A 13368-nucleotide genomic window follows, 5' to 3' on the forward strand; every position below is an offset into this window, starting at 1 on the left:
ATTTTTATTAAAATATCAGTTTCACACTTACCACGAGCACAGATGCTATAATCTGGAAATGAAATAAACACACACCATTAAATACAATTTAAAACAATATATACAATTTATTTCTATATATTAATGTTCCATAATGAAATAAAATACTTACAACAGAAAGCTGTTTGAAAGAAAAAGAAAAACAGAAACAGTGGTTGTTGGATTGAATAGTTCACTTTATATTCATGTTTGTGTTTCATTTACTGGAATGTTTTCTGTTCCTCTGAGAATACCAGTTGATTCTGATAGCTGTTACAGGCTTAATGAAGACACCGAGGGGCACACTTCAAAGTATTTCCTCCAGTCTGTCCACAATTATGAAACCACTCCATGGTAGAGTATGCTGTAATACTGAAGTGTTTCTCAATGTCTTCAATCAATTGACCTGCAGTCTACAATCCATGCAGTTCACCCAAACCAGGAGCCAGCTCCAGAGAGACACACACTTACTTCTGTAGTATCTTTTGGACAGGGCATCCTTCTTCACTACCATGGACTGTGTCAGGACCACTTCAGAATCCACTTCAGGAGACAGAAAGCACGTGAAGATCATAAACAAACAGTAGGTTGCATCCCTTCTATTTAAACACAGACTATGTTGAGGAACTCTCCAAATTTGGATTAGGATTTCAATGTACATTAAAGAAGATTGCTGAACAGTAAGGAGCTTCAGATTTCATTTTGTTAGAGTGTGTGTTACGATGTTTTCCCCTGAGTTCAGGAGCTGCTCTTCAGTTCTAGTTGCCTGTCTTAGATATATGTACAGAATGTAGGCTGGATCAGTCAAAGTGTCTTTATAGAAGAGCCAGTGACTGGATCACGCTTCCTTCTGCTTTCAATTCACTGCTATGCACTAGATGGTGATGGCACTTACTAACAGAAAGATATTTCAGTCTGCATTACATATGAAAAGAATCACACAGAACAATCGCACAAAACAACTGTGGTCAACTATGAAAGGCGCTATATAAAATAAACATTGATTGATAAAAAGGTAAGGGAACAGGACAACCTTTTAGTCAAGTTATTAAATCTCAGTTGGGCGATCCTTCTTACTGACATTTAAGGAGATCAATTAATACAATAAGTCTTATTAAAGGTGCTGCATCAACACATTTAAATGCACATGTTAAATGCAAACAGATGAAATATTTTCAGTGTATATCTCTCAAGTGGACAGAGAGACAGACAGACAGACAGACAGACACACACACACTCAACAGAAGAAGCTATAGGCCGTCTGTACTCACTGTCAGCTCTTTTCTCCATCATATTGTCTCCTATCAGGTAAAACAGAAATAGGTTTATACAGTTAGAAGTATATTAGGAAACAGATCTGGGCACTTTGAGTTAGTGCCAGTAGAGAAACAGCAGCTAAATGTGCTCAGATTCACTGGGGTTTGGCCTTAAGTCTATCATCTGTAATTCACAATGTGTTCCTCGTGAAGGTTTAACGTTGTACCCACACGCTACCCAGACGTGCTTTTCAAAAAACTCACCCAACTCCCGCTCTCCTTTGAGTCCATCACTGTCCAGCTCAGCATCACTGTCACCTGAATCCTCTGCCTCTGGAACAGGGAGAAGAGAGCTTCATGAAGCAATGAAGGAGTCCCTCGACTGCAGAGCACAACTTCATAGGACACTCAACACAGGGAGGCAGAGAGTACCCCATTACATTGCAATGCAGAGCTGTGAGGTTTAACCAGGAGATTTCTGGATATACAGTAGCCCTTGATGTTATGCATGATTAGCGATGATTAGTCAGGTTGAGTTTCTAAACAAATTATGTGGACTGTGCTTTTTTGTCATTGCTTAACTTAAATCCTGCAAATAAGAAACTTTCGTTCTTTCTTTCTTTCTTTCTTTCTTTCTTTCTTTCTTTCTTTCTTTCCTTACCCAGCGCTCTCTTGTTCTCCAGTGCTCCTTCCTGCTCCTCTGAGTCTTCCAAAGTGTTGCTGAGATCTGTAAACACAGGCTGTGGTTACATTTTTAATGAGAGCAGTCCTGTGTTGTATCCAATGCTATGAAAGGAATGACAGCATGGAATGGAGAATGCAAACGGACCGATTAGGAAAACTGGGATTTTTTTTATTTTATTAAGATTTTTATCTGTATTGAAAACATGTAATTATGGTCATAAAATTCTGCACTTTTGTTAATAACTGCAACAGTGTAGAATAGTTGAATTAATATTATATAAATAAACCACTTTAAAGTGCCACATATTATATAAGGCAAGGAATTGTAATAAATCAACTTGCAGTAAACAGTTTGCATTTTTAATATCTCTTAAATAAATTATTATATTAAATCTGCTGTATAAAAAGTGGTTTGAATATTAAGAGCAGGTCTATATGTTTCAAGGATATGTATATTTTGTGAAAAAGGTAAATCAAACTGAATGAACATTTTAAAATCTCAGTGTATTTTATACACACCCTGCAATGGTTTATTGAAGAGATGAGCAGGAGGCAAGATCGACTTGAAGGGAAATTTCAAATGCAAACCTTGATTTGTCAGGGCAGCAGTGTGGAGTAGTGGTTAGGGCTCTGGACTCCTGACCAGAGGGTTGTGGGTTCAATCCCCAGTGGGGGACACTGCTGTTGTATCCTTGAGCAAGGTACTTTACCTAGATTGCTCCAGTAAAAACCCAGCTGTATAAATGGGTAATTGTATGTAAAATAATGTGATATCTGTATAATGTATGTAAAATAATGTGAATCTATATAATGTAAAAATGTGATATCTTGTAACAATTGTAAGTTGCCCTGGATAAGGGCGTCTGCTAAGAAATAAATAATTTGTCCCCATGGTGGGAGGTGGTTGATGCAACACATGGGAGTTTTCAAGTTCTCTAAATGTTGTGTCTTATTCTAGTGGAGTACAGGCTCATCAAATCAAACCCCAAGACAAGTAGACAAACCTCTGTGTTGAGAATATAGGATTGAGTTCTGGAAGAATGGATCTTACCCAGTTCTCTCTTGCTGGCCTGGTAATCATCATCTCCCAGCTCTTCAGAGTCCTTAAGGAGGCTCCTTGCATCTGCGCACAGAGGAAATGGAGGGGGTGAAATCATTCTTTTAAATGGCAATGTACAAATTAAGAACAAAGAAGGATATTCTTATGGTAAGTTGATTATTCAATAGTGCAGCACTGAGGAAAAGCCTGCCTTCTCCACTATGTTATCTCATGGAAGACTGTCTGCTATCTCCCTACCCTTCTGTTATTCTGATGAAAGTCAGTCAATGCCATCTCTTCCCCCATTTATTTTAGGTTGAAGGCAATCAATGCAATCCCTCCCTCCCTCCCCATGTTACTCAGGAGAAAGGCAGTCTTACCAGCCCCTGACAGAAGACATGCTGTCAGGACCGAGAGGAGAATGGCTCTTGTAGTCCAGGCTTTCATCTTGACAAGGTGCTGATACTGCTTTTCCACTCTTCAGCTGCTCTGGTCCCTCCACCCTGCTCTGTTTTATACCCTCTCCCATGCAAATGCACTCCTTCACCACTAAACCCTCATCAAGGACCCTTTCTTTCTCTACACTGTGATACTGGTGATGCCCTCCTCTTCCAAATTCCCATACTTCACTTGAAAACTATTTCCTCTATACCCTATGATCCAAATCTATTGACACAGTGTCAGTGATCTCCATTGTTCTCTTAACACAGTGCAGGATCAGTGCTGGGATCAGCAGGTGCAGACAGGTGGCCCCATATACAGTATTAAAGGCAATAGAATGATTAGTTATCAGTCATGCAAAATGAAGCGTTCTCTGGAATTTCATATCTACAGTACAGTACTGCAAACACCTGGCTCACAAACATGTTCATTATACCAGGTGTTGTGGTGGAGCTGCTTCTTTCATTAGCAAATCAGTCAGCTGCTGTACGGTGTGGAGTGCATGTTTCTTATTGAAACATTTCACAATTGTATTACTAAGTCTCTTTTTAGTAGGAAAAAAGTGGGATTGAAATACCCAGTGGGTGTGAGAGAAAGACCTTGGTGTTGTGATAGACTCATTTCTACCAGCAACAGGGAAGCAATCATAAAGGTGAAGACTAATCCCAGGGCTTAAAGGAGCAAGCTGTGAAGAGGGTACTGAATTTGTTTAGCTTGAACACAGAACAATTAGGGGGACTTTACTGAAGTCTTTAAAAACTTGAAAGGTGTTGACAAAGTTAACCCAATCTAATGCCTCAAGCATAGCACTGACACCACGGCCAGAGGACACTCCTGGAAATTAAGTGTGGATAGCCATAGGACAAAGGGTAGGAGACACCTTCTCACAGAGTGTGGTGGGGGGATGGAATGGGTTACCAAGTCATGTTGTTAGGGCTGGGATCCTTTAAGACCCGACTTAACAGGTTTGAGATCAATCAGCTGCTGCACTGATGGGCCGAACGTCCTCCCTGGTTCTGTGTTCTGAATTCTGGATCTCCAGTGTGCTGGCATTGATTGGTAACTCCTCTCCAGAGTCAGTTGTTTTCCTTGTACACTCAACCAACCCTAAATATGTTGAGAGAACAGCTGAGGGAACTAAATCTATTCAGTCTGGAACAAAAAAAAAGAATAGAGAAGACTAAAGGTTTTAAAAAGTTGAAGTTAACTGTAGTCACTCTTTCAAGCACAGCAGAGACCAGGACTAGAGTACACAGTTATAAACTGAGTGGAGACAGACTTAGGACAGAGGGTAGGAGTCACATTTTCTCACAGCAAGTTACTTAACCTCCTTGTGCTCTGTCCTTGGGATGAGATGTAAAACCGAGGTCCTATTAGAAGTGACTCTGCACCAGTAATTGTTGATGTGTAGTTCATTCCCTAGTCTGTGTAGTTGCTTTGGATAAAAGTGTCTGCTAATTGACACATTATTATACCTAGAGTCAAAAAGGGCTCGGGTTGACGTGCTCCTCCGACTGGGCAACATCCCTTGCAGTGGAGTTAACAGACAATCAACAGACAAGGGAACTGAATCTATTTAGCCTGGAACAAAGAAGGATTAGAGGAGACACTTCTCACAGAGTTGGGAGTGTTTGAAATGGGTCACTAGAACGGTGTTGCTGCAGAGTCATTAGGATGTCTTTAAAAGCCAACTAGATGAAAGCCAGGGATCAGTCAGCTACTAGAAAAGTATTGATGCATTAAATTTCCTGATTTTATTCATAACTTTTCTTATATTATTAAATCAATGCCCTATTGTAAGTGACTGTGCATATAATGCACAGTTCACAGCCTACCTCTGTAAAGCACTTTGTGATGGTGGTCCACTACGAAAGGTGCTATATAAAAATAAAGATATTATTATATTATTACAAGCTAAAAAGATTATTATTTATTTATCTCTTAGCAGACGCCCTTATCCGTCTTACAACATTTGGAATTCAAAGAGAAAGAATAAATATGGTGTTTTTCTTGTAATGCAATATATGAACATGTGAGCCTCCACACCTTGCATTGCACTCAAATGCAGGTGCATAAGCTTCTATATGAAACCAAAGGAGTAACTGCATCTGCACAGAAAACAGCACATACTCAAGTATAAGCGCATGCGTCAATTCCTAGTGAGTATACGGTACTGAAACAAAACCTGATCTCATTGCTAAACATTACTACAGTACTAGCTTCAATAGTTCCTTTAAACAAACCTCTCCCAATTCCAATAATATGACATTATTAGTACATAAATAGGTTACTTTTTAATTAACCAACCATTAAGAACACAATGAACAATGTTTGATAGTTTTAATGAGCTCGTTGCTAACAGTTACTAGACTAAACAAGCAGCACTTCAAATGAAGCGTGACCACTGCTCCCACTGAACACCTGATTGTGCATTTCAAAGGAACTTTGATGGATATCACATCACTGATGCATGTGCTGAAATTGGAAATATAAAAAGCAAATGTGTCACCAGTAGTTCAACTGCTACAAGGGAAGAGGCGCTGGCATCAGGCTTTTTGAGTAATGGTTTCTTTCTTGCCACCCATCCATACAGGCCAGCTTTGTGTAGGGACCGGCTTATTGTTGATGTCTGTACACTGACTCTTATCTTAGACATCTCGAACCAGTTTCCTGCTTGCCCGGCTGGTCAGTTTGGGAGGGTGACCTGATCTGGGTAGTGTCTGGGTGGTATGATGCATCTTCCACTTCTTAATGATGTCCTTCACTGTGCTGAGAGGGATCATCAAAGTCTTTGAAATTTTCTTGTACCCTTCTAATGCTCTGTGCCTCTCTACCACTTTATGCCTGACTTGTTTCAAAAGCTCCTTGGTCTTCGTGGTTGCTTTGTTAGATCACTTTGAGTTGCAGCTTGAAAGTCTTTATATACCTGAGGAAAATTATCTACAAGTTAAACCACTTTGAGTACACACAGGCTGAAACCATTTCACTAATTTTGTGACCTTTCAAACAAATCATTTGCACCTGAGCTGATTTAGGGCTGCAGTAGCAAAGGGGTTGAATACTTATACAACTGAGATTAATCTGTTTTTCTCTGTAAATCTTACTTATTTATATTCTATATGCATTTTTTAATTTTATCAATGTGGAGTAGTTTGTGTAGATCCTACATGTAAAGTCTAATTTGAAAGCGTCGTGGAGTACGCTCAGGTACCAACAAAATGTGAAAACTTTGCAGGGGGGTGAATACTTCTGCAAACCACTGGATTTGTTTAATAACAATGTTTTTTGCAATATGCTTTTTCGGGTTCCCATTCGCTCAGTTTATTTTACTTGAGAAAACCCGGCTTTCATCAGACGTCATGCAAATGAAGGGGAAAGGTGGGGGTTGCTATATAAATTAGCCATGTGTAAAGTTCTTGTGCTGTTTTCACAGATGGATCATGAAAATGTTGCTTCCATGCACAGAGAACTGGTACACGAGAGAATCTAAGCTGATGTAATAAAGCTGTGATTTCTAAATACCTCGTGTCTGTTTGTTTAATAGAGTCCCCCAGAGAGAGAGGGGAGTATTCAACACATTGGGAGCAGAAATCACCTCGTTAAGAAGCAATGGTATGCAGCCATTAAAGTGCTAAAAGCTCTCTGGCGCACCCTGCTGGACACAGTATTGATTTTACACTTCAAGCTGCCCGCATGATAACTGTGGTATACTGTGCTGCGTCTTGAGGTACCGCAGATTCACCATGGTATCAGGGAAGATTCCACACAACACACTGCAAGAGGCTGAGCAATACAGGAGGGAAAAAAAGAGAAACTTGCACTCATGATAACAATCTATTTAATATATTACTAATGTGATGTAACACAATCAAAATGCTCAACAACATGATGAACACAGATTTTTGTGAGTTTTTGATCTGAACAGATTGTGATTAGGGGTGACCCTATTTATCAAGCAAGTTTATTCTTTTGTTTTCAGTAAATATTTCTGTATTTAGTTAAATGCACTCCTGTTGTTTAGGTGTCCCCAAGTGTCTGCATTTCTGAGAATGTTCTCAAGTCCTGTAAGAGCCTGCAACTGACTTAACTTCTTCACACTAAGTGCAGGGATAGGATTACACATATGTGTGAATGTTATGGTGTCTTTTAAGGTTTCCTAACTGACTGAATCTCTTCCCACAAACAGCACAGTGATAAGGTTTCTCTCCTGTGTGAATGCGCTGGTGCCTTTTAAGGGATCCTAAGTCACTGAATCTCTTCCCACAAACAGCACAGTGATAACATTTCTCTCCTGTGTGATTGCGCTGGTGCCTTTTAAGGGACCCTAAGTCACTGAATATCTTCCCACACTCAGAACAGTGATAAGGTTTCTCTCCTGTGTGAATGCGCTGGTGGATTTTAAGGTTTCCTAAGTTACTTAATCTCTTCCCACACTCAGTACAGTGATAAGGTTTCTCTCCTATGTGAATGCGCTGGTGTGAATGAAGATTTCCTAACTGTGTGAAACTCTTATCACTGGTCTGTATGTGAGAAGGTTTCTCTCCTGTGTGAACGCGCTGGTGTCTTTTAAGCAGTGATATATAATTGAAACTCTTCCCACAATCAGCCCAGGAAAACGTAGTCCCTCCTGTGAGATTTCCCTTGTGAGTTTCAGGAGCGTCTAATTGACAGGAACTTTTCCCACCTTTAATAGAATGAGGCAAGGTCTTCAAGTTGCCCTGGGTTACAGAATTGTTAAAACACACAGAATGTGCCGTCTCTGTACTCTCTACAGTAAGTGGGTGTCTGTCTTGTAAGGAAGGGATTGTAACTGAGTGAGTTCTCAATGTCTTCACATTTTCTTCTTGGGGTGTTGTTTCTCTGTGTTTCTTGCACTGTGGTTTGCCTCTAGAAGAGTTTTTGCACTGGGGTGATAGAGTGGAGTCGTGTTCTCCTTCATCTACTTTAGAAGCTAAAGAAAGAAAGAGAAGAGAGACAAAGGTTATTGTACAGCATTCTTCCACATGCACTGTTCTGAACACAAGCAAATGAGCAGTTCAGTGATTGGTTGCTTGAGATGAGGTGGATTCATTCACCAGTTAGTGTCCTGCAAGTTTCAATCACAGCAAAAATGATGTCAACATGTCAGCCAAGTAGAAAATGAAAAACAACATGCTTTTTTTTAATGTTTAAAATGGAATATTTTAAATCGAGCCAACAGAGCATCATGAAAAATCCTATTTAGTACCTGCATTTTGATAGTACTGCAATGTATCTAATATTTAATTTGTTTTTTGATAATTAATAATTAATATAGAAATTATCTGTTGAGCTGGTCTGCTGTACAGAACACCTCCACACACATACTTACTGTACTATGACAATAATAACACAGCAATGCTTACTGTGAGACACACAAAAGTGAAATGTGGCGTTGCGAGCAAACATTACAGTCCTCGGGATAGTTGACATGAGATGAGCTTTTAAAAATGAATTAAAATAAGACTCTCATTTTTGCGATCCTGCTGCATACATTCTCCACAGAAATTCTCTACTGAAATGTTTCTTCTGGTGACGCTGAGTAACCCGACTGGATTTGGCATCACCCAGTGATGGGACATGTGATCCCTGCAGCTCTGTAAAGCTGTGGGAGCAGCACAACTGCAAACAGTCTACCAGGAATGAGGAAAGGCAAAGATCTAACACAGGGGTGTCCATCCAGACACAGGAGTATCACTTCATATAACTGAACCTGTTCAATGTGGAGCGGAATGGCCTCCAGGAGTGTGACTGGACACCGCTGATCTAACAGAATTCTAAAGAGGCATGGCAGCGGCTGCACATCTAGCAGGTGCCTCAGGAGCAAGCACAGTGATGTCCTTGTTGACATAGTGGTTGGGCAGCTCCCCTTGGTTAAAATATGAATCTCAAGCACACTGCTGGTGTTCAGTACCAGTTTCTGCAGGATGAATAGGCAGCTCAATGCTGCTTGTTTTGTAGGATTACCTCTGAATGCGATTTCACATTCAGATGGAGAGTCATCACACAGGTTGGATCCCAGCTTGTTCTCCTCAAGTGTGCAGACATGATTTTCATGAGGAAGTTCCTCTGTGATGGGGACACATTCCTGCTCTATGAATTCCTCTTTAATAGGAACACATTCCTGTTGAGGGACCTCTTCATCTTTAACACATGCCAGCTCTGTAACCTGCATTAGACTTGCGCAGCACTCCTGCTTCTATCTTTGGCCCTTCCTGTGCTTCAGATTCAGGGATAGCGTGGCTCTCTTTGGGATCTGTGGGAAACAAAACTGTATACAATTAGATCTCTTACTTACCAGCTAGGTTTGTTAGTTGCTTTGATCAGGGATTTAAAGTTACTGTTCCTCAGTTATTTCGTATAGGGGTGAGTCGGTATAATAGTTTGGTGGTTTAGGTACATGATGGCATTGATACCATTCCTGTTATTCTACATTGCAATTATCGGTTAACGCTGTGTTTGTGTTCCTATGAACAAAGTGAAGGAAAAGGCATTTTCATATGAACATCTTTTTATTCTACGTCCTGTACAAGACTCAGTGCTGCTGGTCTTTCTCACCTCCTGTAGCCTCACACTGGAGCATTGCATCCACTTCTACCTCCCTGTCAATCACCATCATGACCGCCGTTCTGCCTTTGCATTGTTCTAATGCAAACACCCATTTCTCTACTGCAAACATGCTTAGAAACCAAGCCAGGAGACTTGCAGTCTTAGCAAAGTGTCTGAGGAATGTCTTTTTGTTACCTGATACTGTATTGTGAGAACGATTTTGAAGGAAACGGTCAACGCAGGATGCAAGTTTCAATGTGTCAAATACAATGAGCAGACAAGCGACTGCAGCAGGATAACCTGCTTATTCTCAAAGCAGTTTCATTTAAACACGTGATTTACACAACTCAAACTTTTTAAAGTGCAGCAATATGTTTTTTGTACAAACTCCACCTGTGTAATAATCATTAGCAACAACACTGGAAGCTTACTTGTGCAATGTCAGGTGACCTGTAGATATAAATCCAATAACATCCCTTGTAGTATTAAAATACATTTGTAATGGTGTGGCTCTCCCTATTGTATGTATCCTGTGCAAACTCATCTCTGCTCTTAAATAATAACCTGGATTAGTAAATGTTTATAAGTAATATGAGCGACCATTTCCTAATTCTGTTTACCATCAGCTGAACAAAGTACTTTATTTAGAGACTCAATCTGGAGACTCAATAAAATGATACAATTCAGTTGACACCTTACTGTGTTGTATTTACTTCCTCCAACTTCAACCCTTAATTGAACTTGTGGAACCACTCGGGTCCAAAATCTTACAGCGGATTGGTGCAGGCAGGGAGCTGCTGCCGCCCCCTTTATTCACACAGTGAGGTCTGGAAAGATCGTGTAAATGTGTGTGTGTGGAACAAGAAGGAAACAGGACTAAAGCAAAAGAACGAGCAGCGAATGAGCCGCGACTGTACCAAAGATAAATTCAACAGCACTGGAGCGGAATACAATGAAACCATTTATCTAACAATAGATTCGCAGTCAAACAGTTCAATCAAACACTGAAACCCGATGTGCTGCTGCCTGTATGTTGATATTAGATCACAAATCATTATTCTAACCCTCTGCAATATGGTCTGTGACTGTCTCAGTGGGACTATACAAAATATCACTTTACCAGAAGGATACCATTGAAGGCTTTTAAATTAGACTGGTTAAGATTTACCAATCTAGTACTTTATTAATTTCTAGACTACCTATTTAAATATATAAAATAATACAATGTCTTGATTAGACTCCTTATAGTCAATATTAGGACAGAACTGTGTTATTAACAACGCTTATAATAATCAAACACTTAAGGTGCTGGATTGACCAAGCAATACCACACAATAAAATCAATCTTACCTTGAAATAATAAAGGTTGTTTAGTGTCTGCATCTGTAGCGTTTATACACCCTCGTACAGCTTTCAGCTCGCTCTCCGATATTTCCAATCTCAGCTTCACTTTCATTCTCTTTCTCCTTTTTTTCCATTTCCACTCTGAATTCAGTGAATTTGCTGCCGACAGCTTTAGTAATCGCACACAAGACGGTGTGTAGAGCCGCTTTCACTGCGTGCTCGATGGTAGAGGCGAGCTCGTCTTGAAAGAGCGACACGGACACGCTGCCGTCCATCTTCACTGGTTTGAGTTTCACACTGGTCTAGCGGAATCCTCTTTTCATTCAGAAACGCCGCCTGCGGTTTTTATTTATTAATATTTATTTTTTACTGTAGCCTTCCCATTCAAATATATTCATCACTTCTTCTGGTCTGATAAAGAAAGCACACAAACAACAGTCTTTGCAAGGAGTAACTTTACTTTGGTCTTTCAGAATCGCGCAGAGCTCTGCTGGAGCTTCAACGCGTTTGTTTCTCAGTAAATCATCTCATTGAAAAGCTCGACTTGTCTGTAGCTGCGACTGACGCGCTCCGCTCTGTGTGTGAAATTCAACACAGAAAAGGGATGCTTTCCTTTTCACGGAACTCCGTGCAGGTAATATATAAACACAAAAATCACTAATTATTAGAAAACATTTCATCCCAACCTAAATCCTTTAAACAGCAGGAGACAGCGTGTTGTAAAATCATCACTGACTGCAACCACCTCTCCACACATAAACAAAACAAACCTCTCTATTTCCTGTACTGAAATGAAAGCGTCACCAGCAGAAGGCGGGTCTTGTTGGACCCATCGCGTATTATTGGCTGTAGAAACACTCTATCCCCAGCATGTGAGCCTGATTGGCTGGCCTCCCTATTGAAGGGCGGTGTCGAGGTTGTTATGAAACTGATGCCCGTGTTCGCCATGTTGGCTCTTTCAGCGCTGTGTTCGATGCGATGCAGACACTGCGCGAGATCCGAAATGGCGCCAGTTTCGACTGTCTCTGCGTTCTCATGCGCGCGCTCAATTCCAAAGCCGCTGCTGCTGCGCGCGTGGGGTTTGAAAGCTGCTGAGGATTTTACATCATCAGAAAGCAGCGGACAGCGCAGCGAGTTAACATTTCCAACAACATGCTTTTGACAACACCTATTAACTTGTGTACTGGTTTAGTACCGGTCTCCGTACAACCACGGGATCATGTGCGTTACACGACACGACACTGCAGAATATATGAGCAAATAGAAAACCCAGTACGATTTGATATCGGGGCAGTTCAAGAGCAGATAACAGTGTTGATAGATACAAATAGGGAGCAGATAAGTGCAAGTTAAAGTGCATTAAAGGCAGAGTGCTATATTGTCCAGAAGGGGAGAGTTGAGTTTTACAGGTCCTGTCTGAAGAGGGGAGTCTTGAGGAGACGCTGGAAGGTGGTCAGGGACTGGGCAGTCCTGACATCCGTAGGAAGGTCGCTCCTCCACTGCGGTGCGAGGGAGGAATCTGCAGTATCAGTAGTGTATGTACTAATATTAGTTACTATGAAAGACACTAAACCAGAGTTTAAAACATTAGTTATTTAAACCAAAACCAGAGTATAAAGTGTTTCTGTGAGACAAATATAACACGAATGCACCGAGATTTGAACTCAGCTCGCTGGATTCAGAGTGCTAGCCATTACACCATGGAACCACCCATACAGGACCCCCATTGCAGGGACTCTCGTCAATGTTTCGTCAAAACACAAAACAGAACTACCTGCACTACACTCTGTGACCACAAGAGGGACAGAGAGAGTAATAAAATAATGCTTTTTAATCCAGAGCAGTGGTTCTTAACCTAGGGTCCTCAGAGACAGTCCAGGGGGTCCACAGGAAAAAAACTGGAAACTTTTCACTCAACATCAGCAATGTGAAAAATCAAAATGTTTGCTTCTTGAATGGATTTGATTTCACAAAGTTTATGATGGATCTGCTAACTTGCTGCTCTGATTTTAATATTTT

At 40.7% G+C, this 13368-nt stretch overlaps 1 protein-coding gene and 1 long non-coding RNA gene across 2 annotated transcripts; both read right to left on the bottom strand.

Annotated features, from left to right (window-relative positions):
* Nucleotides 1-425: 425 nt before the first annotated feature.
* Nucleotides 426-2004, bottom strand: LOC131705086 (uncharacterized). Its single transcript, XR_009310173.1, has 4 exons — nt 1936-2004; nt 1539-1607; nt 1290-1319; nt 426-561 (listed from the first exon to the last, which is right to left on the bottom strand). It is a non-coding gene; the product is annotated as an uncharacterized LOC131705086 (long non-coding RNA).
* A 5303-nt stretch (nt 2005-7307) lies between these two features.
* Nucleotides 7308-9172, bottom strand: LOC131705087 (zinc finger protein 239-like). The gene is made up of 2 exons (XM_059007300.1): nt 8823-9172; nt 7308-8389 (listed from the first exon to the last, which is right to left on the bottom strand). Exons 1-2 carry the CDS (start codon nt 8887-8889, stop codon nt 7554-7556), a joined length of 903 nt encoding a protein of 300 aa, XP_058863283.1. The 5' UTR covers nt 8890-9172; the 3' UTR covers nt 7308-7553.
* Nucleotides 9173-13368: the final 4196 nt, after the last annotated feature.

The sequence above is a fragment of the Acipenser ruthenus genome, chromosome 35, assembly GCF_902713425.1.
Source record: "Acipenser ruthenus chromosome 35, fAciRut3.2 maternal haplotype, whole genome shotgun sequence".
NCBI lineage: Eukaryota > Metazoa > Chordata > Actinopteri > Acipenseriformes > Acipenseridae > Acipenser > Acipenser ruthenus.